Below are 20,514 nucleotides of genomic sequence, written 5' to 3' on the forward strand. Positions count from 1 at the left end.
GATTCTGTGTCTCCCTCTCTCTCTGCCCCTCCCCCGTTCATGCTCTGTCTCTCTCTGTCCCAAAAATAAATAAACGTTGAAAAAAAAAATTTTAAAAAAGAAGTCTAGATGCAACCAAAAAAAAAAAAAAATCTAGCTGCAGCTCCTGTCCTTCCACACCTGCCACATGACACCCTTCCTGGCTACAAAGGCCACAGTGGTCACCCACCTGCTGTCACTGTTTCACCTGCTAGCTCTATCTATGTCTTATCATCCCATGGAGGCTATAAGTTCTTGAAGGTTGAACCTGTCTTGCGGGATTTTTCAGCCTCCCAGAAACCATCTTCGTGGCGCGTTAGTAGGAATTATTATTCTACACTGTTTTCCGGTGGACAGGAATTAGTGACAGAGCAAGTGGCCATTACGGGAGTATGATCCTGAGATTCCAAAAGCCCCAGTGGCCCAAAGCCCTCCTCACTCTCAGACTAGGAACGGCAGTGCAGATGACAGCCCTGGAAGCTGGGGTTGAAAAAAAGAGGACACTTCAAACCATTATTGTCCATTATCTAAGTGCTGGAGGAATGTCATTGGGTGCAGTAAGTTTATACTGTTGAGTGCTGGAGAGGAGGAGGTAGACCAGCCCTTAGCATGGGCCATGACATCCCCAAATCTCATGGGGACAGAACCGGATCCAGGAAGGGAGCCTCCGAGGACTCTGGGATCTGGTGACTATAGCTGGAGTGCACCGTGTGCCTGGAAGTCTGAGTAGAAAAAGAATGGAAAATACCAGAAGGGGGATAGAGGCCAACCAGCCACTTGGGCTTACCCAGCTAGAGGAGAAGACTATTTAAATCAGCTCAATAGCAAGTGTTTAAAAAGAGACTCGTCTCGTGGAGGAGAAAAGTCAGCTAATCCTCACTGTTGAAGCATAATAAATGTAGTATTTTGAAATTATGAATTAGAGATATAAATGCATAGTAGATTTTAGAGCTGAAGAGCTTTAAACATGTGATCTAATACTTTTAAAGACAAATCCAAGACTCCAAGGTAAAGGCCCCAGCCAATGTTACAAGAAATAGGTAATGGAGGAGCCAAGAAGCCAGGTTCCCCACCCTATCAAGTTCCACACTTGAGACAATCAGAAGAAGGAATTTCAAGTAAGAAAGTTCAAGGTTAAAGTCAATTTTTTTTTTTTTTTACAAAAAATCCAAGTAGTGAGTTTGCAGCCACTTATGTTGGAAATTATTTGCATTGCTCGTGACTTAAAAAAATAAGAGAAATCTTAAGTGCTAGTTAAATATTTACATCCTTATCTATCCAGATACTAATAAGCTCAGTGTATTTTGCAATGATTTTTTTATTGATTCCATGAAGGCTAACTCTGAGTGCCAAAACTTGGATAACTTTTATTTGAAGTCAGAGAATCTAGAAGTCAATCCCGACTCCACTCCTTGCCTGGGTAACCTGAGATCCCACTGCTCACTTATCCGGCTTGTAAAATGGGTTATCCTGAAGACCTCTAATAAATGTGACACTAAAAAATCTACCTACTTCTAACCTACCCAGTGGCTCAAACCACGGGGGCATTAATATTTTTATTTACAATAATGAGTAAAGGTTCTTTCACAAAACTTCACCATCATCACCTGGCTTTGAATCTTCCCTCTTCTGCAGATTCCTACTGAAATCTATCTAAGTAAATCATGTCTTATACTTAGAAAGCTAGAGAAGTGCCAATTAAAAAGGCAACTGTTTTGGGGTGCCTGGGTGGCTTCCGACTTTGGCCTCAGGTCATGATCTCCTGTCTCACGAGGTCAAGCCTCCCCCCCCCCCCCCCCCCCGCCCCCGTCAGGCTCTGTGCTGAACAGCTCAGAGCCTGGAGCCTGCTTCAGATTCTGTGTGGCTCTCTCTCTGCCCCAACCCCGCTCATACTCTGTTTCTCTCTTTCAGAAATAAATCAAACATTTTTTTTAAAAAGGCAACTGTTTTACTACTGGGATCTGCTGGAGTAAATTTTATTTAGAACAGGCAACTTTTTTAAAAAAATTTTTTAACGTTTATTTATTATTGAGAGACAGAGAAAGACAGAGCATGGGCATGAGAGGGGCAGAGAGAGAGGGAGACACAGAATCCGAAACAGACTCCAGGCTCCGAGCTGTCAGCACAGAGCCGGATGCGAGGCCCGAACTCACAAACTGTGAGATCATGACCTGAGCCGAAGTTGGATGCTTAACCCACTGAGCCACCCAGGCGCCCCGAAAAGGCAACTTTTTAACAGTTGAAGTGGTGCTCAGATAGCTCAGAAATTGTTCCCACTCTGGCCCTACTCATGACCACCCTAGAGTTTTCTCATCTGCCCCTTGGAGGTCAGGAAGCAAAGCACAGTTGGGCTGGGTTATATGTTAGGAACTTCATTCTGAGCTGGCCTTCTTCTGGTCCTTGAACAAGCTTTGGTAACACCTTCCCACGTCTGTTAGTTTTCTAAAGGAAACTGGTCATAAATCCAGAGAGGTAGCCCAGTGCCCTACTGGGCAGATTGTGGAAAAAAACAGTTCCAATTTTCTTCCTAATTTCCAAAGAGTGAGATATTTGAAGGAACTTTGGAAGTCATCCAATTGTATAAAGCATGTAGCTCTTTATTTCTTTTTTCTTTTTCTTTCTTTCTTTTTTGACAACTCTATAGAACTACTTTCCTCTCCGACGCTTTCACTCCCAAGCAACTTCTTTTTGTTTTGTAAATAGGTAATACTTTGCCTCATTTACAAGTCAAAGCAAATTTAAAAGTACACCCCAAGAACTCTTCCTCCTGCCCCAAAGCCATCCAGTCAGCATCCCCTACCAAGGGCAACTCTTTGTATTAGCTTCTGGTTTCTCGACTCTTCATACAAATAGAAGCAAATACACACGCATGCCATTATTTTCTCCACTTTCTAACGCCCCTGAGAGCAGGTTATATGTGCCCCAGAGCTCCCTCTGTGTCAATAGGGAGAGAGGGCCCTCATTCTTTTGTTTACAGCTGCTTAATAGCCCCATTGCAGGACACTTGGATTACTTCCAATCTTTTGCTATTGCAAAGTGTGTCACAATAGATAACCTCATCTGTGACATTTCATAAAAGTGTAGCTGTAGGATAAAGTCCTACAAGTAGGATTGCCAGGTCACAGGACTGACCTGCACTTCCAATTTCAAGGCTAAGACTCTAAATCCAGGTCTCCGAGGAGAGCAAAGCAGGCTGGCGTGGTCCACGGAATGGTGCCGTCTCTGAAAGGGGTAGCGAACAAATTGAAGGCAGTTGGAAAACTTAGAGCAAGTTCCCACTGCGACATTCAACTGTGTGGCCATTTTTCTAAGTAGTTGATTTTTATGGAGCTGATACATCCGTGATGACCTGAAAGGGAAAAAAAAATTGCTTCTATTGCTACACAAAAGTTATGAACAACTTCTTTTTTAGTGTGGTGTTGCCTCAGACTCGTTACCCAAATCTCTGAAAAGGTTGTGGAAAAATAGAACCACCCCCAAACACCGGAGAATACGACAATAGGAGACCCACCAAAAGGTGAAAAGATAGTTCGATCATTTCATGGCAATTGATTGAGTGCCAACATATTCCAGTGTGAGGGGTAAAAGATCCCCAAGATATGTGGATGCATTGGCAGAGAAAGAGAGCGAGAGACAGAGAGAAAGAAACGGGCAGGCTCTCCCAGACGGAAGAAGCAATGACTCCAGACAAAATGTAGCAGGTGCTAAGGGATTAAGGTGAGGCCTTGCCTGCTAGAGGATCTGGCCGCCCAGGCAGAGAAAAGCAACGTGTCAGGATTTAGTCTGGGAGGAAGTGTAAGATGTGATGAGGATGTGCAGGAAGAAAATGTTAGAAATTCTATTTATATTTAATTTTTAATTTTTTTAATGTTTATTTATTTTACATTTTTAAAAATCTTCATTATTTATTTTTGAGAGAGAGTATGAGCAGGGGAGGGGCAGAGAGAGAGGGAGACACAGAATCTGGAGCAGGTTCCGGGCTCCGAGCTGTCAGCACAGAGCCCAACGCAGGGCTCGAACCCACAAACCGTGAGATCATGACCCGAGCCGAAGTCGGACGCTTAACTGACTGAGCCACCCAGGCGCCACATATGTATATATATATATTTTTAAAGCTTTTATTTATTTTGAGAGAGAGAGAGACCGAGAGCACAAGCAGTGGAGAGGCAGAGAGAGAGAGAGAACCCCAGGCAGGCTCTGCAGTGTCAGCATGGAGCCCCAAGTAGAAGTTGAACTCACAAACCATGAGATCATGATCTGAGTCGAAATCAAGAGTCCGAAGCTTAACCGACTGAGCCACCCAGGGGTCCCTGGAACCCCAGCAGGCTCCGGGCCCTGAGCTGTCATCACAGAGCCCAACGCGGGGCTCGAACCCACGAACCGTGAGATCATGACCTGAGCCGAAGGCGGATGCTTAGCCAACTGAACCACCCAGGCAACCCAAAGCTAGCAAGTTTGTAAGGGCAAAAAAACCCAATCACGATTCATCTCAGGAAAACAAGTAACTCTGATCCTTTGAACATATCTCGCAAATAACATTAGCTTCTATGTTAATAATGTCTGCCACACCCTGGGAGTTATAAATGCCTGGCAAGACCTTTGTAAAACACAAACCAGATCTGTATAGAACAAGCATGGCAGAAGTGACATCAATAGCCTATTTGTTTCCAGCCCGGATTCCAAATGACATCAGTGCTAAGGAGAGTGTTGCTTCATACAGAAACGGCTGACAAGAAAGCCATGGCATTTTCTACACTTTGTTGCACCAGGTGCGCACCTGTCTGTGACTTTCACTCAGCCGAGCTCCTCTCCCAGGCCCAGCCAGGGTCTTCCTGTTGCATTTCCAGATGCTAGGATAGCACTTGGCACACAGCTGGTGCTCAGTAATTGTGCCAAGGAAGGGAGGGAGGAGTCTTGGGAGTATAATTATTTTAATGTACAAAAAAAGAGGGGGAGGAGGAGGGTATGTGTTTTGAATATACAAAGAATTCTTAAAATTCAACCACAAAAGACACCCCAATTAAAAAGTGAGCGAAAGGTTTACATGCACATTTCTCCAAAGACCTACGAATGGCCAACAGGCACATGAAAAGATGTTTAATATCATTAGTGATTAGGGAAATACAAATCAAAACCAGAATGAGATACATTTTACACCGACTAATTGGTTTTAATTTGAAAACAGTAATAACAGGGGCTCCTGGGTGGCTCAGTCGGTTTAGGGTTCGATTTCGGCTCAGGTCAGGATCTCACGGTTTGTGGGTTGGAGCCCAGCGTCGGGCTCTGTGCTGACAGTTCAGAGTTTAGAGCCTGCTTGGGATTCTGTGTCTCCCTCTCTCTCTGCCCCTCCCTCACTCATGCTCTGTCTCTCTCTGTCTCTGTCTCTCTCTCAAAAATAAATAAACATTAAAAATTAAAAAAAAAAACCAGTAATAATAAAAATTGTTGGTAAGGATGTGGAAAAATCAGAGCCCTCAGCGTTGCTGGTGGGAAATGTACAAGGGTGCAGAATACTCTAGGATTCCTTAACAACTTAAACATGGGATTACCACGTGAGCCAGTAATCCCACCCCTACTTACATACTGAAGGGAACTGAAGACAGGCGCGCAAACAAAAACTCTTACGCGAATGTGTACGGCAGCATTATTCACAATCGCAACAGTGTGGAAAGAACCCGAATGTCCATCGACTGAGGAATGGACAACCAAAATGTGGGCTCTCCCTACGGTGGGTATTAAGCAGCCATGAGAAGCAGTGAAGTACTCACAGCTGCTAAAACATGGATGAACACAATGAAAACGATACATGAGAAAGAACCTAGGCAAGAAAGGCCGTGTTTTACATGATCCCATTTATAGGAAATATCCAGGGAAGACAAATGTGCAGAGGAAGCCGACCAGTGGCTGTTAATGTACAGGCAGTGGGGATGGATGGTAACTACCTAATGGGTGCAGGGTCTCTGCGTGAGAGGATGAAAAAGTTCTGGAACCAGATAGAAGAGATGGTTCCTTAATATTGTGGCTATACCTCTTGGCACTAAATCAAACGCTTTAATGGTAAATTCGGTGTAATGTATATTTTCCCGATTAAAAAAAAAAGGCTGAGGGGCATCTGGCTGGCTCAGTCGGTGGACCGTGCAACTCTTGATCTCAGGGTTGTGAGTTCAAGCCCCCACGTTGGGTGTAGAGATAACTTAGATATAAAATCTTTTGGGGCGCCTGGATGGCTCAATTTGTTAAGCTTCCGACTTCGGCTCGGGTCAGGATCTCAGGGTTCATGGGTTTGAGCCCTGCATCAGGCTCTGTGCTGACAGCTCAGAGCCTGGAGCCTGCTCTGGATTCTGTCTCCCTCTCTCTGCCCCTCCCCTGCTCACCCTCTGTCTTTCTCTGTCTCTAAAATAAATAAACATTAAATTGAAAAAAATAAAAAATAAAATCTTTTAATAAATAAATAAGCTTAAAGATTTAAAATGTTTTGAAAGATTTAGAAGTGTGACTCAAGAATAAGGTATTTTTTATTAAGACACCTTGTGAATTTATCAGAAAAGACGCGGTATTTTTGTGGTATCTCTTGAATAACTGCTATGGGCTCTATTCACCAATATTACTGAACTATATGGAAAGAAGCTCATTTTACACTAGAGATGTGCTTGAACTTTGTTTTGATGTCTTTAAAAAGATTCCATCAGAATCTTGCTTAGATGTGAGTGGGGATTTTTAGGCTCCAAGAGGAGTTGGTTAGTTTCCTTTTATGGTACTTAGTACTGTACTCTTTTTTTTTTTTTTTAATTTTTAAGTTTATTTATTTTGAAAGAGAGAGAGCACAAGCCGAGGAGGGGCAGAGAGAGAGAGAGAGAGAGGGAGAGAAAATTCTAAGCAGTCTCTGCACTGTCAGTGGGGAGCCTGATGCAGGGCGTGAACTCATGAACTGTAGGATCAAGACCTGGGCTGAAGTCAGACAGACGCTTAACCAAGGCGCCCAAGTGCCCCATTCATAGGAACTAGTATTCTGAATCCCTAAGAACTTAGAGTGACTTAGAGCCACAAATGATGATGTACCAAAAAGAGCCCCCTGTGCCACCCCACAACCCCTTAGAAAAAAATGCATTTGTGAAAGAAAAGACCTTTTAAAAAGGGAAGAAACTAGCCTTTTAATGGTTACTTTGAAACCTTCCTGCACATTGGTGGTAATTTGGGACCTCATGACTGTGGTGCTCTCAAAGTGCAGCCTAACTGTCCCCCAGACCCGGCCCCTTTTGCCTTAGGATCTGCAGGTTATTTACAAGTAAAGACAGGGTGCCTGGGTGGCTCAGTCAGTTGAGCATCTGACTTCAGCTCAGGTCATGATCTCGCAGTTCATGAGTTTGAGCCCCGCGTCCGGCTCTGTGCTGACAGCTCAGAGCCTGGAACCTGCTTTGGATGTTTTCTCTCCCTCTCTCTCTGCCCCTTCCCCAACCACACTCTGTCTGTCTGTCTCGCTCTCTCTCTGTCTCTGTCTCTCAAAAATGAATGAATGTTAAAAAAAAATTTTTTTTAAGAAAATAAAAGCAAAGAGAACAGCAGCTCCTTTTGTAAATGTATTAACTACACATGAAAGAAAATGACTCACAAGAAGGGAATCGATTTTGTAAAATAAATAATTTTACAAGATTGTCCACTCAGCTCTTTTGTGTGGACTGTCTACTGTCCTCTCCCGCCCCCTGTGTTCTTGGCCAGAGTAAATCTCGCAAAGGATGAGCACTGTGTAATCAGCAGCTGCCCGGGAGAGCATTTATTGGGGCGCCTGGCTGGCCCAGAGGAGCATGCTGACTCTTGATCTCAAGGTCATGAGTTCCAGCCCCACATGGGGTGTAGAAGTTACTTAAATAAATAAAACTTAAAAAAATAAAAATAAAAATAAAAAGCGCTTATTGAAAATGCAGTCCCCAGGGTGCCCAGCTGGCTCAGTTATTAGAGCCTGTGACTCCTGATCTCAGGGTTTTAAATTTGAGCCCCACATGGGGTGTAGAGATTACTTAAAAACAAAATCTTTAAGGGGCGCCTGGGTGACTCAATCGGTTCAGGGTCTGACTTCGGCTCAGGTCATGATCTCACAGTTCGTGAGTTCGAGCCCCGCATTGGGCTCTGTGCTGACAGCTTAGAGCCTGGAGCCTGCTTCAAATTCTATGTCTCCCCCTTTCTCAGCTCCTCCCCCGCTCATTTTCTGTCTCTCTCTCCTTCAAGAATAAACAAAAACGTTAAAAAAAAATCCCAAGGTTGGGCCTTGGTCCAACCCCTCGGTTACCTACATAAGCCAATCTCTACACTGGCAAGAAGAACCTTAACAATTACTAAGAGCATATATGTGCCTCTTGGAGGCTTAGACATTTGAGGAAACTCGCCTCAGATTGCATAGCTGGTAAGTGGTAGAGGGAAAATAAAGGGTCCTCTTTATTTTTTTTTTAATGTTTATTTTTGAGAGAGAAATAGAGAGAGAGAAACAGAGAGTGAGCAGAGGAGGGGCAGAGAGAGAGGGAGACACAGAATCGGAAGCGGTCTCTAGGCTCTGAGCTGTCAACACAAGAGCCAGAGGCAAGGCTCGAACTCACAAGCCATGAGATCGTGACCCGAGCCAGTCTGTCGCTTAACAGACTGAGCCACCCAGGTGCCCCGCGGGTTGTCTTCTTTTTGTCTCCACAAACCACCACGATCACAGAAAAAATAGGAATACACAGACTGTAACCTACCCTGTGTCTGGGAATTCATTTGACTTCAATTTCCACCATCCAAAACAGTTGGCACAAAATGGGTGCTCAGTACAAGTCTGGCAGGAAGGAAGGAGGAGGGGGAGGGAGGACGGAGGAGCAACGGAATACCCTTTCTTTCCAACACTGATACTTAGCTATAACTACTGCTTCAGGGTCCTCTGTCCCTCTCTCTCTGCCCCTCCCCTGCACTCTCTCTCTCTCTCTCTCTCTCTCTCTCTCTCTCTCTCTCAAAAATAAACTTTTTTAAATGCCCAAGCAGCACTCAGATCATTAAAAAAAAAATTGCCAAATATTTTATATGACTGGTGGCCTCATGTACAATTTAAATCATCCTGGAGTCATCAGGCCCAGCTTTCAGGCTCTGCTCTTCTCTTACTGTGAGACCTTAGGCGAGTCTCATAACCTCGCCAAGTCTCAGTCTCTTTGGTAACACGGACAACCTGGGGCAAGTCCCCTCCTCTCTAAGACTCAGTTTGTCTTACCAGTGGGCAGATGTGACAGGGCATTCACCGAAACAGATCGCCAATGGCCAACAGGCATATGGAGAGGCAGTCAACATCATTACCCGTCAGGAAATGAAATTTAAAACCAGAGTGTGATGCCGACTATATAGCTTCCAGGACCATCAGATGGAAAAGGTGGTCAATACTATATGTTGGGAGGATGTGGAACACCTGGAACTCTCCTCCCTTGCAGGTGGGAATGGAAATTGCCCCCACAGGCTGGAAGACTGGTTGACTGTATCTAAAGCTAGGCATCTGCGCACCCAGTAACCCCACTGCTGGATACATTATCAACGGAAATAGGAAGATATGTTTACCAAAAGATGTGTGTAAGACAGTTCAATCAAAATAATGAAGGAGTATTTGATCACCCGCCACCAGTAGAATGGATAAACGAGTTGGTCTACAGTGCTACGCTAACAGTAATAGGAATGAATAATCTACAACTATATGCCACACAACATTGATGAAACTCATAAATAATGTTGACCAAAGACCACCAGGCACAAAGAGTATATATACTGCAGGATTCCTTTTCCATAATTAAAAGAAAAAGAAAACGAGGCACAAGTAATCTGTGCTTTCGGATGTCCGTGGGGGAGGTAATCACTGGAAGGGGACACAAGGGGGCTCTGAGATGCTCATCCTGTTCTGTTTCTTGATCTGGATGCTGATTATAAAGGTATATATTTTTTTTCAAGATTTTATTTTTAAGCAATCTCTACACCTGAAGTGGGGCTTGAACCTGCAACCCCGAGATGAATAGTCACACGCTCCACTGACTGAGCCAGCCACGTGCCCCTAGGAAGGTGTATTCTGTTTGTGAAAAGGCACCAAGCTGTACGCGTCGGGTATTTTCAGTTTGCTGTATGTTTATTATGCTGCAGTAAAAATTTTGTAAATGAGGTGGTCGGGCTAGGCACAGCGTGCTTACTGTCCTTCCCAGCGTCAAGCTGGGAGTAACAACTACCTTCAGTGTGCCAGGAACTAAGTGTTTTCCATACAAGTTGCTCATCTGAGCTAGGCACCACGGTGAGGAAACTGAGGCCCAAGACACAGGGAACTTGCCAAGTTCATATATGGACTCGGGGGTGGCAGTGGCTTCGAACCCAGCCGCTCGGAGGTCGCGGGCCTCACCTGCGGTCCTTGATAACCACAGCCCCAGAGAACCAGGGAGGGTTAGGTATGGGGAAGCCTGGCTTTCTCCAGCTGGCATTCCCCTCCCACTTCCTGCAGGGACCTAGTCCTCCTGTCTCCAAGGCTCCCTCTCCCTTTGTCTCCACAACTGGGCTCCCGGGGGGATTTTCTTCCAACTAGAAGCAAGAAGGGACATTTCCTATTTCTCTTTCCCTGAATCTGGTCTTCCCACTTCATTCACGCTTAAATGCTTCCCTTCAGTTGACCTTAAGGGGGGGGAATTATGTTGTTGTTTTTAAGTTTTTAATGTTTATTTTATTTTTGAGAGACAGAGTAGAGTGCGAGCAGGGGAGGGACAGAGAGAGGGAGACACAGAATCCGAAGCAGGCTCCAGGCTCTGAGCTGTCAGCATAGAGCCCGACATGGGGCTCGAACCTGAGATCACGACCTGAGCCGAAATCAAGAGTTGGACGCGTAACCGACTGAGCCACCCAGGCACCCTGAGGGGGAATTATGTTTTTAAGTGTACTTATTAGCATTTATTGAAGAATATCTTGTTGGCCTATTGATAATTTTTAAAACTAGTTCAGGGGCACCTGGGTGGCTCAGTCGATTAAGCGTTTGACTTCCACTCAGGTCATGATCCTGCGGTTTGTGAGTTCGAGCCCCGCGTTGGGCTCTGTGCTGACAGCTCGGAGCCTGAAGCCTGCTTTGGATTCTGTGTCTCCTTCTCTCTCTCTGCTCCTCCCTCACTTGTACTCTGTCTCTCTCTATCAAAAATAAATAAGTGTAAAAAAAATTTTTTTTTAAATAGTTCAATAGGTGCTTAGCAGTTATTTCTAAAAAGACAAATACACTAAATTGATCCGTGCCCATAAAACGGATGGGGATTTCTCAACATATAAGACGCTCTCCACTCACTCCCCTTCTTCTTGGCTGTGGGGTTTCAAGTGGGGATCTGAAATGGTCATTTTTTAACATCAGAAATCTATGACCAATGGATGGTGCAACTCCAAAAAAGTGACCTACCAGGCACTTTATAAGGTACTAAGAACTTGCAAAGTAAGTCTAGGAAGTTAATGCCCTAAAAATCTGGTACATAGGTGTTGATTTAATTTGTAGCCACTAACAAAATTCTGTAAGATGCTTCACTTTTGCTTTGAAAATGGCCCTGTTGGGGCGCCTGGGGGGCTCAGTCGGGTAAGCGGCCGACTTCGGCTCAGGTCATGATCTCGCGGTCCGTGAGTTTGAGCCCCGCGTCGGGCTCTGGGCTGACAGCTCAGAGCCTGGAGCCTGTTTCGGATTCTGTGTCTCCCTTTCTCTCTGACCCTCCCCTGTTCATGCTCTGTCTCTCTCGTCTCAAAAATAAATAAACGTTAAAAAAAAAATAATAAAAGAGGGGCGCCTGGGTGGCGCAGTCGGTTAAGCGTCCGACTTCAGCCAGGTCACGATCTCGCGGTCCGTGAGTTCGAGCCCCGCGTCGGGCTCTGGGCTGATGGCTCAGAGCCTGGAGCCTGTTTCCGATTCTGTGTCTCCCTCTCTCTCTGCCCCTCCCCCGTTCATGCTCTGTCTCTCTCTGTCCCAAAAATAAATAAACGTTGAAAAAAAAAATTTAAAAAAAAAAAATAAGGGGCGCCTGGGTGGCGCAGTCGGTTAAGCGTCCGACTTCAGCCAGGTCACGATCTCGCGGTCCGTGAGTTCGAGCCCCGCGTCGGGCTCTGGGCTGATGGCTCAGAGCCTGGAGCCTGTTTCCGATTCTGTGTCTCCCTCTCTCTCTGCACCTCCCCCATTCATGCTCTGTCTCTCTCTGTCCCAAAAATAAATAAACGTTGAAAAAAAAATTAAAAAAAAAATAATAATAATAAAAGAAAAAAAAAGAAAAAAAGAAAATGGCCCCGTGTGTTTGTATATACTGCCTGCCAGGGTAGCCGCTCCGTGTATGTTTGGCATGGGTTTGGCAAAGTACCACCTAACGTGGCATGAAGAGTAGTGTCAGGGTGGAGATACCCTCAATTTGTGAATACTAGCTGGCGAGGGGAGGGGACACATACATACAAACTCTGATAATTACAAAATTAGCTGAAAACTTTGCCAAGAGAAAACAAGAAACAGTTAAATGAGAAAGCGTTACAAAAAGGATTTATTAGACAAACACATCCGTGGATTCGGTTGGAAAGCCACGGGGCCTTTCAAAGCAGCGCAAATCCAAAGCCACACACTTGGAGCATTACTCTGCTACAAGGTGTCCTAACAGGAAAGGTCAAGAATGACAGCACTTCAAGCTAGTCCGCAGATAAGCTTCCCGCCTCCCTCCCTGGTCCCTCTCTTCCGACTGGTGGAGTCTTCTGGGATTCTGGTACCTGAGAGATGAAATGTTTCCACATCTTATGGAAATTCAGCTTCTCGTTACAGATCTTGCCTCTGTGTACTTGAATTGCCTGTTCGTGACACATGGGTGTTGCTTTTCAGAAACCAAGGAGCAGTTATTGAGGGAGTGTTTATCAACGCGTAAAGTGAATAAAAAGTTCTCTACCATAGTAACTGCATTTTTAATCTCATCTGGCATCAATTGTCTTTTAGAAACAATGCACTGTTTGGGGACACTCTTCTTTAAAATAGAAGGAAAAGAGTAATTAGTAAATAATACGCAATTAAATGATACACATTCTCAAATCTTGTGAGAGTCCTGTGAATACGGAGTCTTCATTGAATTTGGCATAAGGGAGGGGGGATATTTTCTATCATTTCTGATAACCATAGAACTAGATATTTCAAAATTATGATATCATATGTTCGTGATACCAAACTGCATGTACTTTAGAAGAAGCCCGTGATCATTAAATTTAATTTTTAATGGCACAGGCTATCAAAAAATGGCAAGCAGGATGCTATCCACGTAGATAGCAGCAGGCCTCAAATAATCAAATCCAGGTAAGGAAGAAATAAACGTGACCTACTTAGGCAGAGCTGGGTTTCTGAGATATGAGCTTCAAACACATTACATAGAGAACTAAAAGCAGCATTCCAAACAAGTCTGGCATGAGAATTTTACAGAATAACTAATTTTTTAAGGGAGAAAAAAGTAGCAGTTGGAACTAAGGGCCATACGTTAAGCTGTGGCAGTTGAATCCATTATGGGTACGATTTTGCTTCTGCTTTAGCCCAAGAAATACTTCCTTCGCACCCTTGACAACCCTTCACATGTTCACCATGCCATCAGAGAGTCTGTTTGGAACAAGAATTGCTCTCGATGAAGCTCTAATAATGTTGAGTTGGTGCTTTTAAAAAATAGCCCAGCAGGCAGTCACTTTCGAATGTCCCCTCTCTGTAAAGACAGCTTTCATACCATTCTTTTCTGATCTGATACTCTAATAGGAACTTTTGCCTGCTGCTAAAAAAAAAAAAAAAAAAAGTCCAATTCATGACAGTCACGTGTGCTGGAGGAGCTCAGCTCTCCCAGCTTTTGGTTCACTATTTGTGGGCCTAGGAATTGCCCGGACCGACGTAGGAGCCAGGACTGAAGTTTTAAGAATATCAAAGACTGGAAATCAAAACAGGCAGCCTCAGGCATAGGCTTCGAACCACTGGTCCCTTCCTTATCATTTTTACGCGTTTGAGGCCATTGCCTGGTTCGGGAAACTGCTCAGAAAACGTGCAGCGCGGCGGAACTGTGTCTGCGTTAGCAGGTAAGCCCGGCCACAAAGCCGTTACGTTTCCTAGCAGAGACTTCTAGGGCTTCTCAGAAAAGTAAGAGACCTAGTCTCTCAGGAGAGTCCGTTTAGAACAAGAATTGTGCTCAAGTCCCAATCTGAAATGAAAATCTAAAAACGTAGAAATTTGTGCATCTGAAAAACAGTCCATTTCACCGCGGCTGTGTGTGCTCGTGGACCCAGCTCGTTCAATATTTGGGAGGAAGCCTTGGTTTGGGGCCAATAATCAAGTACAGAAAGGGAGACCATCCGCTCCGAAAAGGGCAAGCTGCTTACCACGTGTGTGAGCTAAAATGTTCGAAGATTCCATCCTAATTGTGAGCGACCCGTGGGCAGGAAGTCTCGGGTCCCCGGCATCTGCAACCCCGCAGCGCGGCAGTGTTAGCCCTGCTCGGGACACCCAGACCCTCAAAAGGAGCCCTTGAACCGAATGGAGCCTGACCCAAAGCGAAGAGCCAAGTTCAGAAACGCCAAGCTCTGAGGACAGCCTTCATCTCGGGGCACTTTTAAAGACGGCAGATCCTTGATCCCCTTTGCGGATCTCGTGGATTCAGAGGGTCGGCGCGGCGGCAAGGGGCGCTGCTGGAGTCGGCAGGCGGCCTCTCCCTGCCCTCCGGTGGCGCCTCCCCACAGCCGGAAAGGAAGCGGCGCGCAGACACCCGCTCACCACGAGGGGGCGGGCCGTGCACGTCGGCGCCCCTCGGTGGAACCGGGACCACACGACGACGCCAGTCATTTGTGAGTCCCGACCAAGTGGACCCCCGAGAAGCTCCAGGTTCATAGGTGCGGGGTGTAGAAAGGGGTCAGGTAGGAGGGTCCGAGGAAGGACGCAAAGGGGCCCCCGGCGGCGGCGGCGGCGGCGGCCGTCGGCGGGAAGGAGGTGGCGGCTGGGAAGAGGACGTTGGCCGCCGAGTAGGAGGGGAAAGTCTGGAAGGGCAGCGCGCCCGGCCCGGGGGCGCCGGGGCTGCCTCCCGAGCCGCCGCCGCCCGCCGCGGCTGCCGTTCCGGGCGCCCCGGGCTGGGGCGCACCGCTCCCCGCCTGCGCCGCACCGTCGGCGCCCGGGTTCTGCTTCTTCCACTTGGTCCTGCGGTTCTGGAACCAGATTTTGACCTGCGTCTCGGTGAGGCTGAGCGACAGCGCGAGGTTCAGGCGCTCGCACACGGACAGGTAGCGCGTGGCCCGGAACTTGTTCTCCAAAGCCACCAGCTGCTCGTAGGTGAAGGCGGTGCGCGCGCGCCTGGGCTTGGCGCAGCGGGGCTCCGTGCGCCGGCGCCGGGGCCGCGGGGAGTCGGGCGAGCCCGGGGAGCCCGCCAGCCCGCCGGGGGCCCGCTCCCCCGCCGCCAACGCCGCCGCCCGGGACTCGGGGGAACGCGCCGGGTCCGCTTCCAGGCGCGCGGCCCGCTCCCTCCGCCGCCGCCGCCCCGCGTCCTCGGCCTCCTCCTCCTCCTCGGCCTCCTCGGCCTCCGAGCCCTCCAAGGGGGACGCCGCGCCCGCGCCGCGGTCCGCAGCATCTAGTGGAAAAGGGTCGCGTGACCAGAAGCCCCGCACGACCCAGCCCCTCCGGGTCCCCAGACCTCCTCCTCCTCCTGTTCTTTTTCAGAGCCCCCCAGGTCGGCCCCTCTCCGGCATCGCGCTCCCCCCTCCCCCACCCCCGCGACCACACATCCTCGCAAGCCAGGATTTGGGGTTTAGGGGGGCGGTATCCTCTTGCCCTTTACTCAGCTGCCGCCTAGCTGACTTCCAAGAAGTGTGTTTTGAATGAATGAGTGACACCTTGCATTAAGAAAAAATAATGACCATATTGGACAATATTGGGAGGGTAGGATCACTGTACGTGGAGACATCGAAATGTCAAGTGCGTTTAGGGCTGTGTCTCTCTGGTCGCTAGAAGCCTATTTTGGTCTGGAACTCCTAGCAATTAAAAAAGAAGTTATTAAGCCCCCCCCCCCCCCGCCTTAAAGTGAAATTCCCTCTTTCCCATCTTCTCTCTCCTGCCGTGTTAATAGAGTTTCAGATTTGTGCGGGGCCGGATCGATAGATGTCATCTATTAAAGGTAAGTTTTAATCGAACAATATTAGGATCAGACAGGGAAAGGGGGTTTGAAGTCGGTACCTGCAAGCTGCGGGCAGGAGATATGCAGGCGCCAGTAATAGAATATCGATCATGGAGGTGGGGGGAGGGGAGAGCGGCCCCTCCGAGGGGCGATCCGAACAATTACCAGGCAGACTACCCTGGCCCAAGCGGCAGCCGCCGTTGGCGCCCGGAGGCCCAGACAATCACTGCCAAACTTGGGGAGGAGAAGCGGGGGGGGGGCTGTGCCACATCCAGCGTCTCTCGGACCTGCGCCCGGACTCAGCGTCTCTCCAGGGAGCCTCGTGCCCACGCTTCACCCAGCACGGATCCTGTTGTCTTTTGTCCTACCTTCCGGACACATACTCTCCCAGGCTTCTCATCAAGTGTCCACCAGAGTTAGGTCAAAATGTTTCGAGGAGAGAGGACCACGGCGGCCTCCCCTCGCCCCACTCCATCCCTGCTCCCACCCCAGTCAAAGGTTGGGTCTGGGGAGAGAGAGCGCTTGGGGCAGCGGAATCTCTGCAGGTGTCTCTATGGTGGGAAGGGTGGTTGGAAGTGGGCACGCGGTGCTTAAACCTGACCTCGCACTCACGAAGACCCCTCCACATGATTTCACCTCTGTTTCCTCAATCATAAAATGGGGGCAGTATTCATGATGTTCTCTACCTCGTGGGTTCTGAAGTTTTCCATGACTTTTATCCCCGTCTCTAGGCTAGGCCCTGGCACGTAGCGGGCGCATTAAATGCCCGATAAATGAGTGAGCCTGGATAATAAGGTGGACGCCCGCTGTTTAGTTTCCACTGCCGAGCAAAAAAATACAACTGTGGCGCTTAGTGACTTGGCCGGTGAGTAGGGACCAGCTTTGGTAGGCAAATCCCTGACCCAGGATGTTGGGGGCCTCTTTTCTGCCTCAATTCAGTTGCGACACAGAGGCAAGGCAACACTTTGTACCTCGTCCCGGGTGGCCTTCTCCCTTTGGCGAACGCTCCGCTAAGGGCCGCTCACTCTGTCCCTGGTTGCCCTCCCCCTCTCCCCCCGCGCGCCTCCAACTCCCCCACGGCATCATCTGGGCTGAGGCTTCCCGGAACTGGGGACCGCTTCGCATCCTTACCAGGGGTCTCCCGCTGCCGAGCTGAGTCCCCCGGGCTGGCGTCCTTCCCCGCTTCGGCCTCTGCCAAACTTTTCTTGGCTTCCCGGGGAGCAGGACGCACGGCCGGGAGCGCAGCGCGGGTGAATTTCTGCGGGTCCAGGATGTCCAGGACAGAGAAGGAAATCTTGTGGTGGGCGGGAGCCGCCTTGGCCCCGCCGTCCTGCCATGCCAGCATGCCCGCCGCCCGCGGGCCCGAGGCCGGCGGCGCGGGGTCCGGGATGGCCGCGCTTGGGCTTGCCTTCGGCTGTGGCGGGGCCGCCGCTCTCCGGCCAGTAGGAGGGTCGCGGCGGCCAAGTGAAGCCGGGGAGGGGGGCGCGGGGGCGGGGCTGGGCGAGAGCCGCGGGGGCGCAGCGCCGGGATTGGCACTTGCTCGGCCCGGGCCCCCACCACGTGCAGGGCGCGCTCGCCGCAGCCCCACGACTGCCCCGCGCCGCGCGGGGGCCGCTGGCCTCGGCACGGGGGCGCCTGCGTGAGCCCGGCGCGCGCGCCCGCCCCTACACCGCCGCCGGCTCCGCGCGCCTCCGCCCGACCCACGGGGACTGCTGGCGTGCGCGAGCGAGGGATCGCGCGACGATTCCCTCCTGGGGGACACCCCCGCCCCCCCCCCCCCACACACACACTGACTTGCGCTTGCGTTTGTGACTTTTCCCCCGTGACTTTGAATTGGGGATATAATTGAGGCCAGCACTGATTACTCGAAGGCAACGCTCAGCACATCTGCCGCGCCTGTGGATCACAGGGGTGACCTCAGACCTGGTCACCTCGGACTGAAAGGCTCTAACGTTCTCACGGTTTACGGTTCACAATGCCCCGGGCTTGCGCGATCTCGTTTGATTCTCTGAGCATCCCTGTGAGGTGGGAGTGGCCCGGCAAAACTATTATCCCCGTTTAAAGATGAGGACATTGAGGTTCAAAGATGAGGAGTTGCCCAGGGTTACTGTTGACTGGGACAGCGTCCGGATTCGAACCTAGCTCTTCTTTTTCCGGACCTGTATCCTTTCCAGTATATCCTGCCATCTCAGAAATGGAGGGAGAAAGTTCTTCCCTTCTGCCCCCAGCCGGAGCCTAGCCCAGCAGGGTCAGGAGAGCTGGAGGGGTTTTGGAGAGAGGTCCAACCCCCCCCCTCCCCGCCCCCCGCCAGGGTGCCCCGCCGCTGTGGAAACCGTGTCAGGTTGCGGGTTCAAAGCCAGGGGAGGGAGATGCCCTGGTGAGGCCCGGTGAGCCAGGCGAGGGTGGCTGCCCCCGGCTTGCTGAGACGCCAAGCATAACCCTGATGCCCTTCAGCCCTTCTTCACAGTTACAGATTCAATCATTTGCAACAGAAATTGGGTCTCTGGGACCCAGGTTGCATCTCTGACCCCCATCTCCTTCTAGCCCCAGGAGGAAAAAGGTTAAAAGATGCTTGTCTGGTTTGAATTTGAAGTCAGAGAACAGAGATAATTGAAAGGGCTCCCATCTGCCCCGCCAGGTCCCATGGAATGATGCACATCAGTCCTTGGGGGAAACTTCCCCCAGCCAGGTCCATCTTAGCATTCCTTTTTCCTCTCATCGCTTGGGGAGCGGTCTATGAGCAGTAAGTATTTATCCCAGCGGCAAATTCTGAGGTTTCTCCCACCCCTCTTCCCAGAACCACTTCAAACTCTGCTGTTCCTTTCTTCCCTGCCCCATGGGGCTCCCAAACAATGACTTGGCAGTTACTATGGTCCGAGAAGGTAGCAGTAGGAGGAGGTGGAGAAACTGGCCCATTAAAGTGCGGGCGTGGGTGGGGCGCTGTTAATCCCATCTGTTGTTGAAGAGAAGACCCTATCTGCCCGTTTCTTGTAGCTTTTCTCATTCAAACCTGTGGCCCCTCCCAGAGGCGGCCCCTGTATTCCCTGCCGACTTTAAAGCCCTGCCGAAATTCAAACCAGCTCTCGTTCTAAAGCCTGATGGATTGTGCTTTTACAGGAAAGCAGGAAAGGAAGTGCCCTGCCCGAGCCCCCTGGCCCACCTCCCACCAGAGGGAATGCACGCCCTGTGAACACCAAAGAGAAGGTGGCCCTGGAACTAAACAGTGGCACCCAGGACCCTGGATTGCACATCACAGAACCTTCCTGAACACATACCCATTAGGGTATTTTGCTTTCTGCTTTGACAGCTCTTTTCTTTTTTAATTTCCTTTTCTTTCTCCCTCCCTCCCTATATTGATCCCAGCCCCCTTTTACTTTTTCCCACCCACATTCATATTTTTTCATATCTAGGTTCTTCAGGGTAGAAAGAGATCTGCTTAAGGTAGCTCCAGAATGGGCATCTGTGGCATCCCACAGTCCTTCTTCTGTTCTCCTGTTGGCAACCTTGAAGCCATTTTCACGGGAAGATGGGCTGTCATTCCAGAGGCACCTCATACCCAAACCAGAGGGACAGGGATGGCTGCAGACAGCTAAGAGCCGTCCCAGCCTGGGTCATTTCCATTTTCGCTTTATAAATTGCCTCAAAAGAATTTTATTTCAATGATACGAATCCCCTTTCCTTTGAGGTCCGCAGGTGTCACATATAAAAAAAGGAGCAAAAAAGGGAGAAGCAACAAATTGGAGACAAAGTCAAGGACGCATAAAGGCCACGTTCTTTAAGACTCAATCTTTAATAACTTCTTTTAGTTATTATCAATTTTTCCTGGCCCTTTATTATTATTTTTTTCATCTCTCTTTCTAATACGTGTGTTCAGTGCAGCTCAGGTTATGTGCTTGGCTTCTGGAAATAGATGATGCAAAAGAAACACTGTAGTGTGTACCAGCAGCATTGAAGGAATAGAAAATGCTCCCTTTTACCCATTTTAGAGAGAACCACCCCACCCAACAGACAGGCAAAATTCTGCAATTTGGTGAGGGGCGGGGGAGGCCTTAGGGAATTGTCTTTCTGGCCACCGGCTTTGTGAATGACCAGGAGGCAGTGAGACCTCCGATTGGTACAATTTGGCCTTGTGTTCACTCGCTAATGTCCTCACCCATGTATTTATACCCGAGGTGTTCCTGTATAATAAATATATCCATATCCAGCAAGCCACCTTCCCTTTGTGCGTGGAGTTGATTTGTTTTTTCAACGTGGGCATTAAAATTCTGCCTGAGTGCTGTCTTTAAATTGCTTTGATGCTAGGTGAGTTCCCACCCTGACCTGTCCTGATGGCAACTGATGGCTG

The 20,514-nt window shown here is 49.0% G+C and overlaps 1 protein-coding gene across 1 annotated transcript; it reads right to left on the minus strand.

Moving 5' to 3' along the window:
• Positions 1 to 12,522: 12,522 nt before the first annotated feature.
• Positions 12,523 to 17,706, minus strand: NKX1-2 (NK1 homeobox 2). The gene is made up of 2 exons (XM_045439162.1): positions 17,301 to 17,706; positions 12,523 to 15,626 (listed from the first exon to the last, which is right to left on the minus strand). Exons 1-2 carry the CDS (start codon positions 17,512 to 17,514, stop codon positions 14,893 to 14,895), a joined length of 948 nt encoding a protein of 315 aa, XP_045295118.1. The 5' UTR covers positions 17,515 to 17,706; the 3' UTR covers positions 12,523 to 14,892.
• Between the last annotated feature and the right edge of the window lie 2,808 nt (positions 17,707 to 20,514).

This window comes from Leopardus geoffroyi, chromosome D2 (assembly GCF_018350155.1).
Source record: "Leopardus geoffroyi isolate Oge1 chromosome D2, O.geoffroyi_Oge1_pat1.0, whole genome shotgun sequence".
Classification (NCBI taxonomy): domain Eukaryota; kingdom Metazoa; phylum Chordata; class Mammalia; order Carnivora; family Felidae; genus Leopardus; species Leopardus geoffroyi.

Coding starts and splice junctions, on each gene's coding strand:
- NKX1-2 (XM_045439162.1), bottom strand. CDS start 17,514: ATGCTGGCATGGCAGGACGGCGGGGCCAAGGCGGCTCCCGCCCACCAC. Junction 15,627..17,300: donor TCGGCAGCGGGAGACCCCTG/GTAAGGATGCGA, acceptor CTTTTCCACTAG/ATGCTGCGGACCGCGGCGCG.